The 26394-nt window shown below is 40.2% G+C and overlaps 3 protein-coding genes across 14 annotated transcripts in view; 2 read left to right on the top strand and 1 right to left on the bottom strand.

Annotated features, from left to right (window-relative positions):
- Positions 1–11057, bottom strand: part of gabrb3 (gamma-aminobutyric acid type A receptor subunit beta3) — a 27123-nt gene extending 16066 nt beyond the window's left edge. For both annotated transcript variants that reach the window (XM_061684058.1, XM_061684059.1), the window contains exon 1: positions 10717–11057. In XM_061684058.1, coding sequence (XP_061540042.1) covers positions 10717–10823 — 107 coding nt within the window. In that variant the 5' untranslated portion in view covers positions 10824–11057. The remainder of the gene's footprint in view (positions 1–10716) is intronic.
- gabra5 (gamma-aminobutyric acid type A receptor subunit alpha5) overlaps positions 1–14945 on the top strand; it is a 20240-nt gene extending 5295 nt beyond the window's left edge. For all 3 annotated transcript variants that reach the window (XM_061684070.1, XM_061684074.1, XM_061684073.1), the window contains 7 exons: positions 825–892; positions 1298–1518; positions 2840–2922; positions 6745–6888; positions 12843–12995; positions 13447–13658; positions 14641–14945. In XM_061684070.1, coding sequence (XP_061540054.1) covers positions 825–892; positions 1298–1518; positions 2840–2922; positions 6745–6888; positions 12843–12995; positions 13447–13658; positions 14641–14937 — 1178 coding nt within the window. In that variant the 3' untranslated portion in view covers positions 14938–14945. The remainder of the gene's footprint in view (positions 1–824; positions 893–1297; positions 1519–2839; positions 2923–6744; positions 6889–12842; positions 12996–13446; positions 13659–14640) is intronic.
- Positions 14932–26394, top strand: part of LOC133406444 (gamma-aminobutyric acid receptor subunit gamma-3) — a 27839-nt gene continuing 16376 nt past the window's right edge. For 2 of the 9 annotated variants that reach the window (XM_061684062.1, XM_061684061.1), the window contains exons 1-3: positions 18373–18704; positions 19461–19606; positions 23352–23419. In XM_061684062.1, coding sequence (XP_061540046.1) covers positions 18598–18704; positions 19461–19606; positions 23352–23419 — 321 coding nt within the window. In that variant the 5' untranslated portion in view covers positions 18373–18597. Of the gene's footprint in view, positions 15011–15202; positions 15693–18372; positions 18705–19460; positions 19607–20961; positions 21131–21440; positions 21567–22487; positions 23420–26394 lie in introns of those variants that run through there. The other 7 variants (XM_061684064.1, XM_061684063.1, XM_061684066.1 and 4 more) reach the window with 7 other exon arrangements.

The raw sequence follows: 26394 nt of genomic DNA, 5'->3' as shown, positions 1-26394 counted from the left end.
CTAGTGGCTAAAACTTGCAAGTGCGTTTTTGTGTACTTTTGGGGATTGGATTAGAATTTTCAGACTACAGTAGGGCTGGGCGATATGCTCTTAAAAAAAATAAAAAAAAATAAATAAATAAAAAAACTAACCAAAAAAAATATATATATATATATATATACAGATACAAAGATACAAGTTCATGCTTTTATTTATTAATAACTTTATTCATCAACCGTTTTTTTTAATGTTCACAATAAGTATTTATTCTTCTAAGATTACCTGTTTCTCAAAGTTGGAAAAAAATATCTTCTTTAAAAAAAAATGACTTTAAAAGTTTAGAAGTTTACTCTGGTAGGATTACTATTTTTTTTCATAAAGAAATATTTTTTTAATTTTCGAAAAAAAGGCAACTTTGTTCTCATAAAAAACGACTTGAAAATAAAAATGTTTTGCAAAAGCATAACTTAAAATGACTTTTTTAGGATTACTATTTAAAGTATGGATTTTCATCCCATGAAAAATATTTTTAGTCTCAAAAAATTACTTATTCGTCAATAAAAAAACTTTTTGTCAATTTATTTTCGAAAAACATTTTTAAAATGTAATTTAACTATGATAGATTACTGGAATTTTTTTTTCATTAAACTATTTCTTTTTCGTACAAAAATGTTTCTATCCTCGTAAGACGATTGTCTTATTTCATCCCCCCGGTGTGACACTGATTTATGAATTGCCATTAAATAACCCAAACAAAACAAAATCGCACTGTACAAAATGTTAATCCCTAACTAGAATTCCATATTTATATTGTCTCAAAACATCTCCTCTCTCTAATCTTACAGAAAAGGTGACGGAGATCAAAACCAACATTTTTGTCACCAGCTTTGGTCCTGTCTCGGATACGGAAATGGTAAGAATTCGAAAAAAATCATAAAACGAGCGCTTGAAATGCTTTTTCGTGGCGAACCCTTAAAATGATCATCAATTTATGATGCCATGCTCTGCCCGCATAGATGGCGTAGTTTGGCCATTCAGCGTCGCCCATCTGCCCTGGACGGCTGCTTTCATTTGGTGCTCATTAAGACGAATTCCCTAATTGGAATTTGTCAAAGTAAGAGCCCTGAAATTTGCCCGAAATGGCTCCTTCCAACCAAAATGGTGGATTTCCTGTTAATTTTTCGGCACGGGACTTGAGACTTTTTCGTGCGTCCCGTTATGATTGACACATCTTCCCAATTCCGTGTCGACGGTTGAAACCGGTGGCCGTTTTTCGGTCTCAACAAATCAAAATGACCGAGTCGACGTTCGATTTCAGGAGTACACCATCGACGTGTTCTTCCGCCAGAGCTGGAAGGACGAGCGGCTCTGCTTCGAGGGCCCCATGAAGATGCTGCCGCTCAACAACCTGCTGGCCAGCAACATCTGGACGCCCGACACCTTCTTCCTCAACGGCAAGAAATCCATCGCGCACAACATGACCACGCCCAACAAGCTGCTGAGGCTGCAGGACGACGGCACGCTGCTCTACACCATGAGGTACATCCCAGACGCCCTTTATATCCTACTATACCGTGGCGGTCCTAGGCTGAATGGCGCCCTGTGCGAGACCCCTATTTTCTTTTTTTTGCTGGTGCACCCTAGAAAAAAAAGTTGGGCGCACTAGTGCAACCAGGGTAAAAAGTTGGTCTAGAGCAGGGGTGTCAAACTAGTTTTTGTCACGGGCCACATCGTAGTTGTGACTTCCCTCGGAGGGCCGCTATGACTGTGAACCCATATTAATGAAAGATTACGACATATATTCTAATTACATACAATATAGACAACACATGAATGAATAACCAGTTTTGAAATCACAAGCCTATAAAAACATGTTTTTTTCAAAGGGGGATTGGTAACAAAAACATGCTTGCAAATATCTCAATGGTATTACACCAGAACACAATGAGCAATTTTGATTTGCTTTCGCGGGCCACATGAAATGATCCGGCGGGCCGGATCTGGCCCCCGGGTCTCCAGTTTGACACCTGTGGTCAAGAGCTCTGCCCTTCCTGGTGTTGGACTGGCAATGTTCGTAATTTGAATTCAAACTTCCTCCTCATAAAAATATGCAGCGATGGCAATTCACAAATGCCAAAACGCAAATATTTTACTATATAGCCAATTATAAAAACTTTTAAATTACTCTCTTAAATTACACTTCAGTATACTTCCAGGAACAACAAGATGCCACCAGACGGCACTTTGTCCTGAGCACAAAAACAGCAAATAGGTGAGTTTATTTTTATTTTATTTTTTTTTGTGAATAACGGAGAATAGGTTCCCCCAAAAATCTGCAAATTTGTGAATGCTGGACAATGAATTTCTGTTATATTTTTTAAATTATAAAGTTAGAAATTTTTTTTTGCATGTATATCTCATTAAAATATAATAATCAATTCAAACAAATATTAAACATATTTTTAATAATGTTTAAAAACAATGAAAAGTGTCAATACAGACAGAATTTTCAATTTGATAAAAACAAATCTAATTAACATCATTTTAAAATATAAAAAATGGGGGTTGTAACATCTAATATAAAAAATTGACACGACTCACAGTCAGATTTCAAGTTTTGTTTTGTTTTTTGTAAAAAAAAAAATTTCACGGTATTCTTGTCATATTTCTATGATGATATTACAATAGTGTCCACATGGTGGGAGTAGCAGTCTTTATACTGTAAGTACTCCATGTTCAGTGACTTGCAATGTCCTTCACGGACTAATCCTCCGTTTTACTCGCCACTCACATTTTATATATTTAGTCAATGGATTGATTTCCATTTCCATTTCTTTTTTTTTTTTTCTTTTTTTCGCAGACTGACCATATCTGCAGAGTGCCCCATGCAACTGGAGGACTTCCCCATGGACGCGCACGCCTGTCCCCTCAAGTTCGGAAGCTGTGAGTAGAACACGGTTTTTTTTGGTTTTGTTTTGTGACCTACAGAAAGTTGCGCTGGCCCTTAAGCCTGCGGGATTAATGAAGAGGATTTCCCTGCACTTGGCGGACAGGCAGGAAGACGGACGCGTCCAGTCCACGCCAAAAGTCACTTAGATTAATTGCAAGGAGATTTAAATACACACCACTATTAATTGTACAGTACACGCACAGGTCAGTTCATTGGGTGAACCTGCGCAGTCTACGACATCCAATGCTGCCTTCACAAAGATGATGATAAGTAATGCAAATATGCCTATTATCAAAATATCAAGCTAAGGAATAAAAGTGACAAGCAAACAAAAAAAAAAAAACCCTGAATAGATTTTTTTAAATAACAAATTCTGCATTTGTGCAAAAGTGGGTTTTCTATTAAAATAATTTAAAATTATATTAAAGGTAAAACTGTACAATTAACAGGTATAGTAAATACAATTAAAATGATATTCTAATAAAATAAAAAGAAATACTAAACAACGATAGGATACCCTGCCAGTGTTCTTATTTAAGATGCTTTTAGCTTGGTTGTGCAACAGAATTAGAAGAGAAGCTGACAGAATAATCAAACAAAAGAACAACAACGCAGAATGCTAAATTCCGATCTGCTTATTGTTTTTTTTTTTTTTTTTTCTTTGGAAAGCCTTTTTAAAAAAAATATATATTTTTAAAAAGCTGTCGTGTGACGTGCCGTGGCCCGTGCGCGCCTCGGAAGCTATCAGCGTGGTATCCGGTTTCCTGCGACTCCATTAACCCGAGGTAATCCTTTGACCTCGTGACCTCGCGGCCCGCTCGCCCTCCATATTGCTCCAGGCTCTTCCAAAAGCTGACGTGGTCCCGTTCTTGGACACGTTAATCACCTCTCATGCTCCCGATAAACTGCTATCGCTACCTCGAGCTTCGCTACAGCTCGCAAACGGTGAGCTGTCATACTCTGTTAGTCACACGTTTTCTTTTTTTAAAGACACAAGCTTATATATACATATATATAAAATTCAACACTAATCACCGAGTAGTAGTATGTTTTACTCCGGTTCATTTTTTAGGATCGTGCGAGGAAGGTCTGCGACGCCAATCGCTTTTGTTATTAACATCAAGACTACGGATTTTATCGTTCTTGCTATTCCGGCTGACAGTTTGACTCTGAATGTATTATTTCTATTGCCTGTCAAGTTTGTTTGTTCGCTATTTGCAACCAGCGAAAATGTGCCTGTAATTGACGCCCACCCAAAAAGGTTCGCAAGTGCCTATAGATGCCACAAGATGGCAGCAAAGTTTTTTTCCCCTGTTTGACGAGGCTGTGCCTGACTCTTTGATTCTTTGGCACATGGCATCAAAGTAGACGTGGCTTTGGCCTGAGCGCAAAAACGGCGAATACGTGGCCAATAGGTTTTCAGCGAACAACGGAGAATTGGTCCTTGTAGGGGTCTTCCAACTACGGCCCCGTGCCCGTTGGCGGCCTGTTTTGCTTTTTTAGAGGCCCGCAGCATTTATTTTTCAAATGTTATTTTGACACGGTCAAATGTTATTTTGACCGTGTCAAAATAATAATAACGCTAAAAAAAATAAAAAATAAAAAGAAGGTGGGGGGGGGGCAGCGTGAAAAGTGCGAGTGTCGGAAAAAACGGAGCTTGTCACACCCGCATGCCCAATTCAAAACTACTGCGAAAACTACAGCAAAACAGTTTGTAATATGGAGCTTTTCTACTACCTAATTGTATAACTGCCCAAGGTTGTTTTTTTTTTTTACGTTTTCGGAAAGCAACAAATTCAACAAACAACTAGAGTCCAGTTGCCTCGATTCAATCGTTGCGTATTTTACCATGACCTGGATAAATGAGAATCTACACAGACATAAGGGGGTGGGGGAAACACCAGTTTTACCAAGTCCTTTTGGTCATTTTGGTTGATATTGTGACATTAAGTTAAAAACGAGTCAGGCTATTACGCAATTAGGCTAACGACATGCAAAGAAACTATTTACAACTAAAATGGTGAAGACATTTCTCTTACTGTAGAACCCGACTCATCCGGACTAAACCTTTGCGCTTTCTCTGCTCAGCTTGCTGTGGCGCTATATGTTAGCATTCTCGCTTGAAAGAAAGCCGAGAACGAGTTCAAGCAGACGGTGAACGGGAACGTCGCAAGACACGCTAATGTTGCCGCGGCTGGTCGCAGACAATAATCCCGGCGGGTCTGAGGTCAATCTGGGGATATTGAAGACAATCTGCAAAGTTTTCTGACACCAGTCGCGGGATTAGCGCTTGTAGATTGGAGTTGTGGAGTGCCACACGGACGTGCGCGCACACGCACGCGCGGATTTAGCGACGGGGTTATGCTTTACAATTGGTTTCAGCCTCACAAACAAGTCGCTTCTATCGTAGACATTTCCGCAAAAAAATCGGCGCAGTTACAGGAGAGGCGGCGGGGTTTGGTCCACTGACACCGAATCCAGCGCACCAGGACATTGCTGTTTCTGCGCACTTTCACACCGCCACAGGGCATCACGCAATGAGATGATTGAGACGTGCAAAATAGTTGTCGACGATTGCTTTCGACACAACAAGGCGGAAGGAGTGCGTGTCAGGTGACCGGTCTTTCCCAGACAATTGCCGTCCCGTCCCGTCTCTTGCTTGAATCGTTCAAGCAAATATTCACTCCTGAGTACTCACCGATATCGAGTACCAACGCAGCTGATGCACACGACGATTCGCCGATGTGTCAAACTGCCGCAGTACAGCGCCAACTGCTGGCGAGGAAGACTTACTCAAACCTGCTTTTACCATCTAAAACGTTGCTGTTGTATAAGCAAGCAGCGAAACACGACATTCTTCTGGTCATGTGACATCTAGGGAGCACAGGTGGCTAAAAACAATGAGGCTTGTCCGGCGGCTACCAAGACAACACAGATTATCTGTCAATACATGTCACCGTGGTTATTGTGGTTATTGCAGTCAAAGGTTTAAAGATTCACAAATGGAATAAAAAAAGTCACAAAGCCTGCAACTCACTCAGCTATAATCCACAAAATGGATGCCTGACTTGTTTTCTTGTAGTTTATGTATGGCAATGGGTGGGCAAACAAGTTAAAATGGGCATGTAAGAATGTACATAAGCAATCTAATGTAAAATTCCAATAATAATATAATTCCCTTTTTTTTGGTCAAAATAATTTTATTTAATGTAACTATAATAAATTAACCAATTTTGTAATGAAATAAATTCAAGAAGTCTTAATTGTATATATTAAATAGTTAATTTTACTAATATAATTTAAATGTTAGTATTTTTAAGAAGTTCACAAATTATTTAATGAGATGAATGAATATGGTATTACATGAATAGTAGATGAGGTAAAACAAATGGTAAAAATATGATTGTAAAATATGTGTAACAGTTGATTTTAATATGAGAAATTCAGAATTTATCATTTTTAATTATATTATCTTTAATTCAAATATTTAAAAAAATAATAACTAATAAAAGTAGAAAAATGTAAGTCATACTGTTCATGTAAAAAAAATGCTTATAATAAAAAAAAACATTTGGGAAATGAGTAAAGTGCTTACAAATACAAAGATTTTGTCATTTTACTATTTATTGTGGTAAATTAATCAATAATTTAATGATGAAAAATGGCTACATTTGAACTAATTTGAGTGATGATAATGTTGCCTTTCCTCTTGGAAATATAAATGCTGTGTGGAGCAGGTTGGCCATACTTTGCCCTCCCCTGCTTGACACTTCCAATGTGTGCTTGGCTTTCAAGTCAATGTGTCGCTCCCTCAGACGCGTACCCGGTGTCGGAGGTGGTCTACACGTGGGATAAGGGTGCGGCCAAGTCGGTGGTGGTCGGCGAGGAGGGCTCCAGGCTCAACCAGTACCACCTGATCGGCCAGACGGCCGGCACCGAGGACATCTCCACCAGCAGAGGTGAACGCACTCGTCATTTTAACATTACGGGCCGACCTTATCCTCGTGTGTATGCCTTAGCGCTTTCATTATTATATTCGCAAAAAAAAAACAAAAACTTCTCCTATTGGCTGTTTTTGTACACAGTTTTGCTTTAGCAATCTGGTGGCATCTTGGTGTCAAGGAAGTATGTTTCATTTTTGTTGCTGTGTTGTGGCATCGACAGGCAATTATAGTACAAACCTTCACGTGAAATTTTAGGAATGTGCATTTTCAACTGTTTAATGTGTCAGTACTTTTGCACAACAGCACTTTTCCAAGAACGTCCAGTTCTATGGCTTTCTGTCTCTCTGTTGCAACCTGCTGATGACATTCTACGCTCTGTGGCCACTTCCATTTTGAATACCGTTGATCAATTGTTACGCGTCGTCTTAATCTCATTCATGGTGTTAAAATGTGAACAGCATAATGTAAAGGGCTGTATACATCGCAAACGGCCTTTTATTGGTCCATTCATCAAACGTTGGAGCGAATTTGCCGTTCAGCCGTATGTGTCACTGCAACTCTTGCTGCCCCGCAGACGCTGTTAGCGGCAAATGTTTTCAAGTCAAGCCTGACAGGGACGACGAATGAATCAAACGGATTTGGGAAGTCTTCCCACACACTACCAGCTGCGCCCCCCCCACCACCCCAATCCCTTCCTAGCCCCCGTCTCAGGGACAAAAAAAAAAAACAAACAAAAAAAAACACTTATCCCAGCGTCCCAGCTATGGGGTGTGCAGGGATAATCCTCACGCGAGGCCCATCGGTCAGTTGTGCTTTTACCGGGTGACGTCATCACGCGCCGGGATTGGCCGCTGACACGTTCGGGAGAGGCGGGAGGGCCCGACGTTCGCTAGCGTGAGATAAAAGTGTGACGCTACGCTTTCCCAAACGCACCCCGTTCAACATCCAGATAGAGTTGCCCCCCCCCAGCTTCCTGAGACATACCCTTAAAAAACACAAGTCAAATACAACTGTTTTAGCCACGCATCCCCTTCAACGTATGGACAAAAAAAAATAATCCAACAATACCCGAACTACAGTCTAAAATCTACTGGCATGTTGACATTTTATTGAGTCTCTTGGACCTGTTTACAAATACATTAGGAGCGTCACATCGTACTTATGGCCATTATGAATGTGAAAAATCATATGAATGTATAATCACCTCACCATAGTATTACTGAAACACAATTGCCTCAGCATGTCATTGTTGTAGTATATGCAGTGGTGCCTTGAGATAAGAGTTGAATCCATTCCGTGACCACACGTGAAACACTCGTATCGCAAATCGTCGCTCCCGGTTGAAATGAATGGAAATGCCATTGCTCCGTTCCATTTCCCGCCCCGTCCAAAAAATATATATATTTTTTAAAATTTGTTTTTAATAAGAAAAAAATTGCGCTCGATAATATTACACATAAAAACATTCAACTAGAATTAAACTGTTTTTGCCACATTTTCTGCTTCAATTCAGTGGACATCGTTCTGCTCCTACTGGTGTGTGCACCTTGGCCAACAGGGGGCACTATAATACAGACTTACAAATATAAATTGAGACCATCACAGCTCCTCAGTAAGCTGCCCAAATATTAGTTGTTTTCACAGAGGATAAAGAATACAGTGGGTACGGAAAGTTTTCAGACCCCCTTAAATGTTTCACTCTTTGTTATATTGCAGCCATTTGCTAAAATCATTTAAGTTCATTTTTTCCGCTCATTAATGTACACGCAGCACCCCATATTGACAGAAAAAAATTAATTGTTGACATTTTTGCTGATATATTAAAAAAGAAAAACTGAAATATCACACAGCCATAAGTATTCAGACCCTTTGCTGTGACACATATTTAACTCTGGTGCCGTCCATTTCTTCTGATCATCCTTGAGATGGTTCTACGCCTTCATTGGAGTCCAGCTGTGTTTGATGATACTGATTGGACTTGATTAGGGAAGCTACACACCTGTCTAGATAAGACCTTACAGCTCACAGTGCCATCTCAGAGCAAATGAGAATTATGAGGTCAAAGGAACTGCCTGAAGAGCTCAGAGACAGAACCGTGGCAAGGCACAGATCTGGCCAAGGTTACAAAAAAAACCATCTGATGCACTTACGGTTCCCAAGAGCACAGCGGCCTCCATAATCCTGAAATGGAAGACGTTTGGGACGAGCAGAACCCTTCCTAGAGCTGGCCGTCCGGTCAAACTGAGCAATCGTGGGAGAAGAACCTTGGTGACAGAGGTAAAGAAGAACCCAAAGATCACTATGGCTGACCTCCAGAGATGCAGTCGGGAGATGGGAGAAAGTTCTAGAAACTCAACCATCACTGCAGCCCTCCACCAGTTGGGGCTTTATGGCAGAGTGGCAGACGGAAGCCTCTCCTCAGTGCGAGACACATGAAAGCCCGCATGGAGTTTGCTACAAAAACACCTGAAGGACTCCAAGATGGTGAGAAATAAGATTCTGTGCTCTGATGAGACAGAGATATAACTTTTTGGCCTTAATTCTAAGCGGTACGTGTGGAGAAAAGCAGGCACTGCTCATCACCTGTCCAATACAGTCCCAACAGTGAAGCATGGCGGTGGCAGCATCATGCTGTGGGGGGGTTTTTCAGCTGCAGGGTCAGGGAGACTGGCTGCAATCGAAGGGAAGATGAATGCGGCCAAGTACAGGGATATCCTGGACGAAAACCTTCTCCAGAGTGCTCAGCACCTCAGACTGGACCGAAGGTTCACCTTCCAACAAGACAATGACCCTAAGCACACAGCTAAAATACTGAAGGAGTGGCTTCAGAACAACTCAGAGACTGTTCTTGAATGGCCCAGCCAGAGCCCTGACTTAAACCCAATTGAGCATCTCTGGAAAGACCTGAAAATGAATGCCCACCAACGTTCACCATCTGACCTGACAGAACTGGAGAGGATCTTCAAGGAGGAATGGCAGATGATCCCCAAATCCAGGTGTGAAAAACAAAAAGATTCATGGCTGTATTAGCTCAAAAGGGTGCATCTACTAAATACTGAGCAAAGGGTCTGAATACTTATGGCTGTGTGATATTTCAGGTTTCTTTTTTAATAAATCTGCAAAAATGTCAATTTCTTTTTTTTTTTTCTGTCAATATGGGGCGGCTGTGTGTACATTCATGTGGAAAAAATGACTTTAAATGACTTCAGCAAATGGCTGCAATATAACAGAGTGAAAAATGTAAGGGGGTCTGAAAACTTTCCGTACCCACTGTATATGCCTGTGAGTATTGTTGTATTATCTTTCTCCATGTGCTGCTCCACTGTTTGTGTTCAAATATGCATCGCTTAAAGGGTTATACCAACACGACGACGCAATTCTGGCATGGTCTAAAACCTTTATCGAGTTACCTCAGTGCAACATACCAACTGCTGGCATGTGTACATTTGAGTAATTATCAACTAAAATAGATGCTGGGCAGTCACAGTTTGGGAATCTCTGCTACATGGATTTGGCCTCGAGGCTCAATCAAAGAGGGTACACTCTGGATCACATGAACGCGAACGTACGTGTAAAATCCCGAGTAGCGGCGGAGGAAATCCTGCCGTGACGCCAATTGCTTCTTCTTTAAAACAGACGGAGCCTCCAGACATAATTAGCGGCGCTAATCTGAGGTACAAACCCTCCTTAAACGGGCCGGGAATAGCTCACAGTGGACACCGGTTGACCCTTGACCTGGCGCGTTAAACCCACACCGCATGACGCCGACAAATCGAAGCGGGTACTTCCCCAACGAGTGCAAAACGGACCGCGGCGCCGGCACGCAACTTTGCGCTTACTCACCAGTTGACCAGCATGGCCGCGTTGTTCTCCGCTATGAAGGGCAGCTCGCCGCACACGCTCCAAAATCCAAACGTTAAAATCCACCAAAGCCGCATTCTTTTCTTCATATTTAATTTTGACGCACCTTCCCATCCACGTTAAAAAAATAAAATAAAAGAAGGAAAGAGAGAGGGGAGAAAAAAAAAAAGGTCAGATGAGAGCAATGCCGGGGCGACCCCGGCGCCACCGAGCTCGTCTGACGAGTGCTCGTCTGCTGGCCGAGGGCATGACGGATGCTCGTCGGAACGCCGTCCCGACTTTTCCCCTGCGCGGGTGTCCCGCGGCCGCCGCCACCCTCCGCCCCTCGCTCCGCCTCTGCTGCTTCGCTGTCTACCGGCTCAGGAGAGGATGTGCCAATCCAGAGAATGCATGCACACGCGCACACACACGCACTCACACAGGATGCAGATTGTGACGAGGGATTAGCGGGAATGGGGAAAAAAATAAAAAATCTGATTTTGCCAGGAGAAAGCGGCTGTCCTCTGTGGATTTTTTTTTTTCCACGGGAGAGGAAGTAAAATGCAATCTCCCGTTGGTTAACAGGATGACGACGATGATGATGATGATGATGACGACTCGCCCAGCAACCTATTTACTGTATTTTGAGTTCACATGACAAATAAGAGTGGGATCCCACACTCCCTGATTTCAGGAAATTTGAAAGAACAGGAGTTTAAAGCGGCCATGTTTAGCAATACCCGTTGGAAAACGACAGGCAAGACATCTACGTATTTTGAATGATATGAACAAGTTGCTATTTTACAAATATATATATATATATATATATATATATATATATATATTTAAAATCTTCAAGTCAGGGGATTGTGATGCCATGTCAAAGAACAGGAATCCAGTTTATCCTTGACTAATACTTGAAACAACATGGCTGAGCTCAAAGCTAAAAAATCCACTTTATCTCGAATGACAACCCAAAAAAACAATGGCCAAGGTACCTCAGTGGTTCTCTAACTTTATACACCAAATACTACCTTAAAAAAATACTTAGCTCTGAAAATGTACAGTTACAATATTGAAATAGAGTAGCGTAAGTGTTCATCAAATGTCAGAGGGGTTTTAGTCCGAAAAAGTACGTTTTAATATTATTGTGAGCCACGGTTAACGTCATGCATGGTTTGAACATTCACACTGAGCCTCAATATAGATATATAAATTAATTCAATTAAAATGTATCCCATATAAACGTTTAATAGAATTATACCTAACTACACTTTAAAAGTTAAACACAACATAACTGTACAAAAAAATATAACCTGTTATACTTTGGTTGACACGAGAGGGAGCCTGCGTACTACTTTTTGAGAATTACAGAGCTAAGGCAAAGGCGAAATCAGTCTTCAGTGTTTCACGCATTTTGGTTTTAAGTAGGTGCAAAAATCCAATTTATATTATTATTATAATTTTGTATTTATTTTTTTGTTAATTGTGACCAACAATAATAATCTTGAATAATGGATAAAACATGATGGCCAAAGTAGATAAACTTTAAAGCAAAATATCATAATATATAATTTTGTCAGAGCATTGATTTTGATGTATACCAGATACAAAATGGCAGAATTAGCTGAGGTGAAAATGTCACAAGTTCAACCCGTCTTCCTTGTTTTGTGCAGTTTGGGTCTACGTCAAAGTCAAAATCACATTTACACTATCTTGAATGTTACGGAAAAGTTCAAAGACAAAATCAGTACACGTAATAATAACATATTCAGTGAATCACAGTTTGTCGCGTTCTGCAGTAGGTGAAATTCCACGATGTAGGGAGACCATATAAAAAACAATTCATAGTTTCACCTCTCCCACACACTTTAAACATTCAAACTTAATTATCAGTGTCCATGGTAGAAAAAAAAATGCTTATAATATCTGATAAAAGTTTAAATTGTGGTTCAGATTCTCTGCCAAAATGTAAATATTTGTACATTTTTGTTTTTTTACAATGCTTTGAGTGGGCCAAAGTGAGCGAGGCGGCGGGCCTGATCTTGCCCCGCGGCCTTGAGTTTGACACCTGCGGTCCCGTCCAACTTCTTGATTGAGTGATTGATCGAGTGTGCTGTGTTGATCAGGTCAGTACACGGTGATGATGGCGCACTTCTACCTGAAGAGGAAGATCGGCTACTTCGTCATCCAGACGTACATGCCGTGCTTCATGACCGTCATCCTGTCGCAAGTCTCCTTCTGGCTCAACCGCGAGTCCGTGCCCGCACGCACCGTCTTCGGTAAGCTACGCCCGCCCTCCATTTTTTTGGGGGGGGGGCTTTGAATGATAATGCTCACGGGGAGCTGCTGTAGGCCGCAACTCGCGCTCAGACTTTCACACGCGGACTAACCGGCCAACTTGATTGCAGCGCCTGATGTCACTCACGTGGCCACGCCCCTCAAAGGCACACATCAAACACTTGAATACGACCGTACGTACAGTAATTACACTTCATAAAATGAGTTTATTTCCTTACCTTTTTTTATTTCGGGGGGGCTATTCATGGCAACACAACTTTTGCAGCAGCATTCGTGGTTGATTATACTCTCTGACAGATGGTTTCTTGAAGCTCATGAAAAAGCCATTAATCATAATTTGATGAATGACTCTATCTGCGTCAAAACGAATTGAACTCTTAAGCTAGCACTGTTGTGTGGGGGGAAAAAATGTTGCGGTTCCCACCCGCGCAGGCGTCACCACGGTGTTGACCATGACCACGCTCAGCATCAGCGCCCGTAACTCGCTGCCCAAAGTGGCCTACGCCACCGCCATGGACTGGTTCATCGCCGTGTGCTACGCCTTCGTCTTCTCCGCCCTCATCGAGTTCGCCACAGTCAACTACTTCACCAAGCGGAGCTGGGCCTGGGACGGCAAGAAGGCCATGGAGGCCCAACAGCCCAAAGTAAGTCGTGTTCAAAGTGAGGTGGGGTGGGGGAAAAAATACAAATCAAATAACTCTGCTCAGTCTACTTCGTAAATAGGTCGACACAAAATAAATAAAAAATATATATATTACATCCATCCATCCATTTACTTTAGCGCTTATCCTCACTCGGGTCACGGGCTGCTGGAGCCTATCCCGGCTATCTTCGGGCGAGAGGCGGGGTACACCCTGATCCGGTCGCCAGCCAATCGCAGGACACATAGAAACAAACAACCATCGGCACTCACGTTCACACCTACGGGCAATTTAGAGACTTCAGTCAACCTACCACGCATATTTGTGGGATGTGGGAGGAAACCGGAGTGCCCGGAGAAAACCCACCCAGGCACGGGGAGAACATGCAAACTCCACACAGTCCCCAGAACTGTGTGGCAGATGTGATAACCAGTTGTAGTTTGTTGTGTTTTTTGACCCAAAATGGTAATCGTCAGAGGGCTAATGCTAATTGCCATTGCTAACCGTTCGGCATTTTGCTGTCTTAAATTATGTGCACCAAATTCATACCATACACTCAGTACCAACATATACTGTGCAGTGTAACTAATTCCAATCCACTGAAGTCCATTCCTCATATAAAGGAATAAAGTGCATTTTAGTCGTTAAAAACAAAATTTGTCTTGTTATGTTTTTTTAAGTCGGGCGGGCGATGCTTATTCAATCGATAATCAGTAGGAAAATCGATTCTCAAAAGGTTCAATAGTGACAGCCGTATAGAGCTGCAACGATTAATCGAATAACTTAAATTGTTCGATAACAAAAAAGGTCAAAAGCAAAATGTCTGCCTCAAAGCTTTGGAGGGATTTTCCCACATGGACTAACGTTACTGCAGTGCGTAAGGGTTCCACCTAGAACTGTATGGATGAATCTGTACATCTTCTGAAGACATTAAACAGCGCCACCTTCCGGAATAAATTCACATTCATGTATTTTCATCCTCCAGCGGAAGGACCCCTTGGCGCTGTCCAAGAAACCCAACAACGCCTGCGCCGCCGCCGGCGTCAACTACACGGCCAACCTGAGCAAGGACGCGTCCGTGTCCACCATTTCCAACAGCACCTCGGTGCTGCTCAAGCCGGCCCCCGAGTCCAAGGGCGCCGACCCCAAGAAGACGTACAACAGCGTCAGCAAGATCGACAAGATGTCCCGCATCGTGTTCCCGGTGCTCTTCGGCACCTTCAACCTGGTCTACTGGGCCACCTATCTCAACCGGGAGCCCGTCATTAAAGGAGCCGTTTAGATGGAACTGTCGGACGCACTAAGCCGCCAAGCACTTAAAGTTTGAAATCTCAGCCGTCTCTTTTTCATTTCAGGTAATTCATTGCATGTTGCTTCAGCTACACATAACCTTTCCTTCAGTACATTGTTTTTCACATTTTAGTATTTGGATTTTATTATCGTTCTCTTGGGAACAGGACGGAAGGCTGAGCGCAAAAGTACAGCAAGTTCAAATGCTAGCCAGAAAAATACAGTACCTTTTTTTTTTTTTTTTTTTTTTTTTTTTTTTTTTTTTTTTTTTTTTGAAGTGGTCATTTTAAGGTCAGTTTGGCAATCCCCAGGTTTTCTTCCAAATGAATTTGTCCTACAGATTTGGTCCGATGGCTACCAAATATAAACCACGTAACATTGCGAAACACTCAAGCATGAAACGAGAAAAGCGAATAACGCCACAAATTTGAAAATTCAGCCCCTCAAGCCAGTTTCACGTAACAATGTGAACTTTGGTACACATGCCTATCAAGAGTAGACCAGCAAAAAAAGATTGATATCTCTAAATTGTGACCTTTTTTTTGTCATTGCTTTTGGGGCGCAGCATGGCAGCAAGGTCAAATGGAAAAACTTGCTAGTCCACAGCAGCTTATGTCTACCTTTTTTGAAGATTTGTTTTTTTTTGTGTGCAAATGAGGACGGGGTCACCAAGAAACAATGCCAACCAAGCAACGTGTTTTGCCTTCAGAGTGCTTTTGGCCACCGATGCACTCATAACATGTTCTGGTAATATTTTGACTTTTTTTTTCTCTCTCTCGCTCTGAAAATGTACTTTATTCTTGAAATGTTCTCCTTTTTTCAGGATAAAAATTGACAAGGAATAGAACACATTTCCTTTCAGGTTTTTTTACTTGTTTTTTCCTAAAATTCCAAATTATGATTGTACATTTTTTTGTCCGCATAAAATCAGATAACAGTTGAGAAACGTTTTATGCCGTTTAAATTAGATTGTACTTAATTTAAATCCAGATTTTGTTATGGTAATATATTGCTTGATTCTCATAAAATTCTGTTTTCATTCTCATTTTCTTTTTGGCGTGGCTTTCGTACTTATTGGTACTTTTTGGCTTTCCACGTGGTCATGCTTTTAAATGGCAGTTCTCTTGCATAAAATGTATTATTTATGTATATTTCCATTTATTTAGCAGCAACGCCGCCACGCTAGTCTCGGAGTAGCTTTAGTTTTGATAGAATACAGTGACACTTTGTTATTCCTTGTTGTTTTTCTGAGTTTTGACCTTATAAGCATTTGTTTCTGTCTCCTAAGAGTTATGAAATATGAATGCAATTTAAATGTCTCCTGAGTGGCCTGTCACCATTTAAAAAAAAAAAAAATAAAAAAAAAAAAAAATCGGGGCACATGTATGTATTATACTTATCACATGAAAGTGCATTTTTAATATGGGCTGTTCTTTAAATGCAAATATCTAAAGCAATAAATAACGCTTTCTTGGGAAAAAAATATTATTTTTTGAGTATTTAAGTTCTTATTCTTGGAAGTGAAATCTAGGAAAAAAATGGCCCCTTCTCCTCAAAAACATACTTTGTTCATACAATATGTGACTGCGACCTTTTTTCTTGAAAAATATTTTCACTACTCTAAACTTAAAGCTTTTTTTACCGGGAACAAAATATGTTTTTACACTTTTTTTGACTAACGAGAAAAAAAGAATCACAAAATATGACACTTTTGAAAAGAAAATACTGTCTTGCTGAATGCTAACACAATGCAAGTCGCTATGGATATGATGACAAAACGAGCATTAATGTTGCATTTGTTACAACCCTTTAAGCAACTGATATTTCAATACAAATCACAACTGTGCCCTTTTTTAAACCAAAAAATATGACTTTAATCTTGCAGTAATATTACTTTTTCAAGAAAGAAAAAAAAAGTCTGACTTTTTATCGAAAACAAAACAGAAAAAAGTAATAATATCACTTTTTCTGAGTTAATTAAATTTTTTTTTTTTTGGTAAAGCTCAATTTTAATTTTGAAATCTAGAACTTTTATTCTCGTAAAATGTCGAACATTTTATTTATGCTGGGGGAAATGATTGGGAAGAACATGGCTCGTCCATTATAATAGACCACTAAAAATCTCCTGTTGCCATGGCAACAGGAGATGCTCCCATGCATCTTTGGGGGGTTTTCCATTTATTATAAATATTATAATAACGCGCGTGAAGGTCCAAATAGGACCCCAATAGAAATGTAAGCGCATTAAATAAAATGTCGATGCAGGTACATTGCATGTCTCTTTGTGACCAACAGAGGGCGGCAGCAACCAAGAGAAGGCTCGTAGCAAAAAACAAAACAAAAAATGCGTTTGACCACAGAGTATATTCACATATATATATATATATAGATATATAGATATATAGATATAGATTTTTTTTTTTTTTTCACTCACGGGTTTTTAGGCTAATGCTGTTTTGGTGTCCATTCATGTCCAACTATTTGGGAATAAAGTCCCTTTTTAAAGTAATAAAATAAATAACTTTTAAATAAAGAATAAAGTCATAATAATTTGACAATAAAGTTGTAATATTTTGCAGGGAAATAGTCGCATTAGTCATATTTTGAGGGGTACAGTCAACGTTTACAATAATAAGGTCAGTATTTTGCAGAAAAAGTCACGTTTCTAATAGTTTTTTTTTTATTTTGAGAGTTTAAAAAAGATCATATTTTTTCACGAACGAAGTCGTGATGTTATGATTAAGAAAGCAATTTTACTCCCAGTTGACATTTACTGTCAAACGAAACATAAAACAAAGAGAATTACACATCGCTTTGCCTAAGGAACGTCAACTTAGCTTAATGCTAACAACCAATGCCAATCGCCATAGGCTAACGAATAGGTGTCGTGGTGTTATCATAACCCCTTAAGCAACGGTTATTTGAACACAAATGATGGTGCAACACATGTAGATAGACAATATCACAAATACGCACGCATATACTTTTTTAAAATCCTCTGTGAAAAACAACAAATATTACTGCAGCTTACTGAGTCATGCCTTTGTGTGTCTGCCTGACCGTATTATACTGATAGAAATTTTTACATGTTATTACCATGTTTGTTTTATATATAAAGTGCAATATTATAGAGTGCTGTCTTCTTTATTTAAAAAAAAAACGTGAATAAAATTTGAATTTTCAAAGAATATTTTATCAGTGTAAACATTTACAGAAATCCACAGAATGTCGAACTTTAATATGCCTATTTTTAGTATTACTACTGATAATATAATAAGTCGGTCAGTCAGGAATTGATTTTAAAAATAAAAGCCGCCAGTGAGTGTTTTTCTTCCTCCCTCCCCCTTCAAAATAAACCCGGCCACCCGGGAGAACACTGGTCTAGACCCGCCCCTGGCTTTGCTGTCAGACGCGCGAGGAAGAGGAGGAGGAGGAGGAGGAAGACGACAAAGAGTTGCGCCTCTTTCTCCCGTGCCAACTGCACGCAGCCTTGCTAACATATGCTGCGATGCGCAGCCCACTTTTTGGCACGAGGAGGAGGATGATGACGACGATGAAGAAGAGGAGGAGGACGCGCGGTGAGCCTGTGCGGGAAAGCCCGGCGACGCCTGCATCTTGGATATGAGACAAGGAAAATGTCTTTCACGGGAAGATGCTCAAAAGGATGAAGAAGGTCCCGGAGGACTCGGCAAGACTTGGAGGCATGACCTCCACGTGGTTGCCGCCGCTCCTCCTCCTCCTCGCAGCGCTCAGCGCAAGGTGCGTAAGTGGCGCTCATACTCAGAAAAAAAAAAGAAAAAAATGAATTCATTCATTTAAAAAAAATACAAATGTTGTATAATGTTTTTTATTAAGGAAAATAGCAGTCGATAATATCATACTCGGAACACCATTCACTTATGACACAAAGGATTCATCCGTTTTTGACACCGTTTTAGCTTCAATTCAATGGAAATTGTGCTGCTCCTTGTGGTGTGCGTGCCTTGGCCACCTGGGGGCAGTATATCACAGATATACATGGAGACACTCGCAAGTTACTCCTTTGTAAGTTGCAGTAATATTTGTCGTCCTTCATAGAAGATAAAGAATATATGTGTGTGAGTATTGTTATATAATCTGTCTACCTGGTGGTTGCTCCACCGTTTGTGTTCAAATATCCGTTCAATGTATTCCCACGACGTGCCGCTAAATTTCCATTGAAAGTTTCCAATTTTGAATTTTGCAACCATAGTAAAGAAAAGATGATTCTTTAGTGGTCCCCATGGATGGAATTTATTTGTTTTGTTTTTTTACAGCAACACACTGTAAATTGTTTCCCCAAAATATAAAATAACAATACAGTACAATGGTAAAATAAAAAGACATACTCAGAAAATGTCATAGAAAAACTTTTTGGAAGCATGAAGTGGCATGTGATTTTTTTATTTATTTATTTTTTTTTTTTTTTAAGCCACACTAAGTCAAAACTGGCATTTAGTCAAGTAATGAGTCTCCTGATTGTGTGTGTGTGTTTAGGTGTGTGTCATCAGACTACGAGGAGGACTACGAGGACGCGACGGTCCAGCAGATGTTAGCATCCAAATCTCAGCAGTCGGACGCCACAGAGATCCTCAACGGGCTCCTCAAGGAGTACGACCGCAAGCTCAGGCCCGACATTGGAGGTCATTACTAATTTTATTTTATTTTATTTTATTTTATTTTATTTTATTTTATTTTATTTTATTTTTATATGTGCTCTTATTATTTTTCATTGTTTGAATTGTTTTAATCTTTTAATCATTTTATTATTATTATTATTATTATTGGACCAAAAGTCAAGGAACTACATTGAAATGTGTTAAGCAGCTTCATGAAGGAGTGCTTGGATGTCATTTTGTGGCATCTTGGTGCCAAAGAACTATGCTGCTTTGAGTTGAGGAGCTTCATTTAGACAAAAGTTGTGCTTTGCCGGTATTTTGTAGCATCTTGTTACCAAGGAACTATGTTGAAATGAGATGAATAGCTCCATTTAGAAAAAAGGTGGTGCTTTACTGCCATCTTGTGGCACCTGGGTGCCAAGGAACTTTGTTAAAGTGCGTTGAGTAGATTAATTTACACAAAAGTAGTGTTTTGCTGCCATCTTGTGGCAACTTGGTGCCAAAGAACTATGTTGAAATGAGATGAGTAGCTTCATTTAGACATAAAAAAGTTGCAATTTTATAAGACTACAGCTGTAAAAAAAAAATTGGGGTGGGCGGGAATCATATTTTAGGGGGATAAAGAAATTTAACATTTTTGGAAAACAGTAATAAAATGTTGAAAATAATGTGAAAATACATATTTTGTTGGGAAATTCAGAATTTTATGATGAAAACGTTTTGAGAGTATAAATTGCAATCACGTGAAAAAAAGTTTTAATATACAGAAATATTTTGCAAAAGTTATATATTTCTTACAATAAATCTTTAGTATTTAGAGGCAAAATGTTGAAATATTTTAAGAATAAAGACGTAATATTTTGTGGGGGAAAAGTCATATTTTTATGATTGTAACGTAATATTTTGAGAGGAAAAGTTGTAATTTCATAAGAATAAAGTTATAATATTGTGAAGAAAAAAAATAATATTTTGAGAATGAATTAGTAGTATTTCTAAAAAAAAAAAAAAATAATAATAATAATTTAAAAAAACTGCGGCTGTGGCTCTCCTTGCAAGGGCCTTACCTTAATTGTTGTTTTTTCCACTTCACTCGAGCTTAGTCATTACTAAAATTTTGGCTCTCAACAGACTACAAAAAATAAAAAAATAAAAAACCAAGCAACAGCTCGTAACTTGAAAAATACTCTTAAATTGGGGCATTCTTAAGTCAAGGTATCACTGTGCTGTCGTTGGCTTTCCACCTCCTGTAGGTGTCCCAATACTTTTGTTAAATTAACAGGAAGAGGACAGTCACGACACCTTTGATTATGTCCATCACACAAACACGCACACGCACACGCGCACACACACAGAAGCAGCAGATGGCTTTCATCGCCATGGCGACGCACCTTGACCAGTCACAAGCTGTCCCGCAGACGACATTGATTGATTGATTGAGTCATTTACTTTCGTTGGTGTTATTTACTCACTATTAACCCCAGCTGCTTTTTGTGAACAAACCTCTCGGATTTCGATCTTGTGTGACTGATGTGGTCCATTCAAGTCAAGGTATTTGTTATTTTACAAGGAGACATAGACCGCTATGTTAGCATCTGGAGCTAGCCGCTAGCGAGTACGCTTTGCGTCAACTGGCTGGCAGCTATATTTTTTAATCTAACCAGTCAGTGGCTAATGCGAGAAGCTAACGTAGCAGTTTAGGTCATCGCTCAGCTCTCCTTGTGTTTTAAGTCATGTTTAGCGCTCTTTTGCATTTATTTCGTGAGGTTTCTACTTCCTGTTTGCTTGTTTTATTTGGATGTTTTTTTTTTCTTTTTTTTATTTTTTTTTAGTCGCTGTGAGTGAAGATCTAGACTGATACTTTAGCATCTGGAGCTAGCCGATAGCTAGCCAGGCACCTGTCAACTGGCTGGCTGACACATTTGGAATCTAGCTAGTTGGCGGCTAACGTGAGAACTAACATCAGTTCTAACTAACATTTACTTTGGTAGGTTTTTACTTACTCTTGGTTTGATAGGACCCTTGAGCAGCTTTTTGTGGACAAAGAACTAATTAGTGTCTGTTAGCATCTGGAGCTAGCCAACTATCCTCAGGTGTCCTAAGAAAAACAGTGAAGCGTTTCTCTGCGTGATACTGTTTTTCCCATGCCATTTGTTCTTTTATTTAAAAGAAGAAAGCAAAGTTAATCCTCTTGCTTTGATGAGTTTATATTGGAAATCAAAGGTTGATTATCCCGTGTTCTGAGAAGAAGAAGCTTCTTCCTTTCTGTTGCACTCAGAGGAATCGATCAGCTTGACGCTGCACATTAAATCAGCTTTAATGGCTGAATTAAACACATTGTTCTCCTTTCTAATCAACATACCGGGGACACACACACACTCAAGATGCAAAGTGTGTACGTGTGGCAGATGTGATGGTTTGGATCATGAGATGTTCCTTTCCATAGATGTACAGGTATATGTTGTACATATGTGGTATACCTTGGATCATGAGTTTTTGCCTTTCGTAGCTAGAAGGGCGGATATTGGTCATATGGTGTAGTATACCTTTCTATAGATAGATAGATAGATAAAAGTATTTGGGCCTTACTCAAATTTTTTTTTGTTTTTTTGCAGTTTCCCCACCTTAATGTATAAGATCATCAAACACATATAAATAACCCAAGTAAACATAAAATGTAGTTTTTAAAAATAACAGAAGGGCTTGTCTTATTTCTGAATGCATTATTTCCAATACCTTTGGGAGGATATGCGATAGACTGACGAGATGAAAGTTGAACTTTTGGATGTGTGTCAATGTGTGTGTCTTGCGTCAATGTAACACTGCATTTCAGAAAAAGAACATCATACCGACAGTCAAACATGGTGGTGTGGTTGTGTGATGGTCTGGGGCTGCTTTTCTCCTTCAGGTCCTGGACGACTTGCTGTGATTGATGGAACCATGAATTGTGCGCTGTACCAGAAAATCCTGAAGGAGAATCTTCAGTCATCATGACAACGATCCAAAACACACCATCCATCCATCCATTTTCTGAGCCGCTTCTCCTCACTAGGGTCGCGGGCGTGCTGGAGCCTATCCCAGCTATCATCGGGCAGGAGGCAGGGTACACCCTGGACTGGTTGGCAGCCAATCGCAGGGCACATACAAACAAACAACCATTCGCACTCACATTCACACCTACGGGCAAATTAGAGTTGTCAATTAACTTACTATGCATTTTTTGGGATGAGGGAGGAAACCCACGCAGGCACGGGGAGAACATGCAAGCTGCACACAGGCGGGGCCGGGGATTAAACCCCGGTCCTCAGAACTGTGAGGCAGACGCTCTAACCAGTTGTGCACCATGCTGACACACAAGCAAGTCAAATTCTGAATGGCTTAAAAAAATAATAGGTTTTGGAATCCAGACTAAAGTCCATACTTGAATCTGATTAAATTGCTGTGGCATGACCTTAAAAAGGCCTTTCATTCTCGAAAACCCTCCAGTGTTGCTGAATTGAAACAATTCTGCAAGGAAAAGTGGGTCAAAATATATCCACAGAGATGTGAAAGACTCATTACCAGTTATAGAAAATGTTTGATTTCAGTTGCTGCTGAGGGTAGTCCAACCAGTTATTAGATTGAGGGGGCAATTACTTTATCGCACAAGGCCGCAGAACTTTGAATAGTTGTTTTCCCTTAATAAATAAAATATATCAACAAAAATATGCACAAGTGGCCTACGTGAATGACACCCTTCTCCACTAATTAGCATTCTCGTCCTCCTCAACAGTGAAGCCAACGGTCATCGACGTGGACATATTTGTCAACAGCATCGGACCCGTGTCCTCCATTAACATGGTAAGTCACGACACGTCTACAATTAAATCACTTTTTGATTTTATTTCAGTACTTTTGGAGACTGGAAAATTGTCTTTGAAGGTTAGCATCAGGAACTCAGTTTCTGTGATGTTGAACAAAAACACATATGTTTGGCTAATCTGAAACTCTACCAAAAGTTTCAGATCTACCGATCGTCTACCAAAACATGCAAACTCAAAGGTGATTTTGATGTTTAAATAACATGTATTTATGGTTAATTTGGGACTTGGAACTGTCTTTTAATGCTTTTGAAAACATTGGAAACTCCAAAGTTGTCTTTGAAGATGACATGAAGAGGAATATGTACCATATGTTAGGTTCATGGGAGAAAAAAATTGAGAGCTAAAAATTTTCTCCGATGGCTTTTGAAAGCGTATGTTGGGTTCACCGAGATTCTAAATTGACTCATTGTCAGAAATTCCAAGCGAGGCCTCGCAATGAAAAAGTCCTGATGGAATTCCTTCTTCCCGGTTCTTTTAATGTTTGGTCGGCGATCTTGTTTCCAAATAAGAATCCTGATACACTGAACTTGTCTTTTGAGTATTTAATACCTCGAAATTGGAAATAAGAGTTGACAATGTTTTGGTCGAGCGGAAGACACACAGCGCGCTGGAGTGTCTTCCTTCTCGAGTCAGTCCCCTCAGCAGCTTCTTATCAAACCGGTTCTTGCCTGTTCTGAGCCTGAATGTTATCAGTATGCCTGTAATGCAAGTGTGTGTTCATAACATAGTATGGTGAGTTTTAACAAACAAAAGCTAGCGCGTGTGTCCTAGTGTCCTGCAAGCAGCAGCTCAGAAATATACATTATACTAATAAATGTTCGATGGGTTCATCGGACACTTGCGACCGTCTTTGATGGTTAAGAAACATCACATTTGGTACTTCAGTTTGCCTCACTGAACGTTTCTCGTCACGTTCTTTCTTTCTTTCACATTATTGTTGGGAAAAAAAAACAATAATATTAAAGCCACATATTCATATCCCTTCTCATTCTGCTGCCGCCTCGCGCCGCCTGCATACAAAGGGAACAATTTAATTTTACTTTGAGGGTTCACAATGAAAGGACTAATAATCCTTCATTAGCATACTAAGCTATTGTGCGGCCATACAAAAACTAAAAATGAGGGAGGATTGGGAGCTAGGGTGAGAGGGCGTGGCACCTTCGTACCTGCCTGAGAGCTTTTGTTCAATCACGCTAACAAAATAAGCGCACCATTCATCCACATTCTATAATTATAACTTTTTATATCCGACAAATTGAGCCTGACAAGTACTGTTCCAATCAAATGCATGTCAAGTTTCTGGTTTTGTAAGAGCAGGAAGTTTACGCACGCACACAGGTAACATGAAATTGTCTTGTATGTTTATGGAAACACATACGCTAGGTTTATAGGAGGCTCAACTTGTCTCGACTCGAAATTGTCTTTATGAAAACGTATGTTAGGTTCGTTGGAGGCTTGAAATTGTTTGTTGTGAAGGGAAAAAAAATCAGAATTTCAAAGTTGGCTTTGATGTTCATGAGAATTTGTGCGTTAGGTTCGTAGGAGACGTGTAAATTGTCTTTGATCTTGATGAAAATACGCATGTTCGAGTCACCCGAACAGGCTAAAAACAGGTGCAGCAATCGTGCAGTTTCCCTCAATAACTTTTAAATGATGTTATTGGGATGAATGAGATGAGTTTTATTATCTGTTACAGCGTGTTCAAGTCTTTTGGGGCAGAAAATAGAATAGAAATTGACCAAAAGTAGTGCGGCCTTTAGGAACAGAGGTTAATAAAAGTGGCGGAACAGAGAGTGAGGGTGGTGGTATGCATGGTGAGCAGAGAGTGAAGATAAGGTGGGGTCTTACCAATGAGTGTTTTATAGATAAACATGGACAAGTGCATTTGTCTGTGTGAGTGAAAAGAGGGCCAATTAACCAGGGAGTACAGCTTACAATGGTGGTGGTTTAAAAAATAAAAATAAAAAAGTGGATGGCAGCATGGTCTAGCTTGTGGAGAAGTGTTATCTCATCGAGGATTGAAAGGACACAGTCGTTTTTCTATTTTTTTTAAATCACTTATTGTTTAGCCATTTTCAACAGTTACCATTTGTAACATCGATTGCCTCCCAGCCTCGTACCCGTCTCCGTCTAATGGGAAATGAGCCCACAGATTATTTGGCCGGAGACTTCTACTCCTTTATGAAATCTACCTCTACAAATTCACTCTCATACCGGCACCATTTCTTCCGTCCGCCATTAAATGTGGGATGATGTTCCGTTTTTCTTGTTCTAGTCCCTGCGGTGGCACGCGATGAAAGGTCGCCAGCGCCGCATGCTCCCGGTGATTGTAGACTTGCTTGTAATTGGCCCGTTACTCAAATGGCTTCGGCCAAAGGTCAAACCCAAAAGGAAAATATGTGGGTAGCTGGAGGAGGTGGAAGTGTTTGGCAAAGGAACTGTTGCCATGGCAATGCTCTGCTTGTTCCCTTACTTAGCGGTGAATAATAATAATAGTAATTTAAGCTACTGAATTGGAGGGTAAGCAGTCCAGAAAATGGGTGGATGGTAATTCAAGCTGCGTGCAGCGATGAAAGTGTCCTCGTGCACCCCTTTTCATGGCGAATCGTCAAGATGATTGTCTAGCTTTCCAGGTGGCACTTCTGGGTGAAAAAGGCTCAATCAAACAAAAATGGCCGTCTTCGTGTTCAGTTCCGAGCAGCTGTCCTTTTGGTGTGTACTGTTATAATAAACATGTCCGCCAGATTTCGTGTCGATTGCTGAATGGGTTCTCGGCAATTATTTATTTTCAAACTTTCCAAGGAGTACTAAGAGTAAGAAATGGCCGCTGCAAACCAAAGTGACTGACTTGATGTTCAATTTTGAGCACAGGTCTTTGAGACTTTTTCGTGTATCCTGTTATGACAGACGATTCCGCCAGACATCGTGTTGGTTGGTTCATATGGTGTCAGG

This window comes from Phycodurus eques, chromosome 8 (genome assembly GCF_024500275.1).
Source record: "Phycodurus eques isolate BA_2022a chromosome 8, UOR_Pequ_1.1, whole genome shotgun sequence".
Classification (NCBI taxonomy): domain Eukaryota; kingdom Metazoa; phylum Chordata; class Actinopteri; order Syngnathiformes; family Syngnathidae; genus Phycodurus; species Phycodurus eques.
This window is presented reverse-complemented; position numbering and strand designations above follow the sequence as displayed.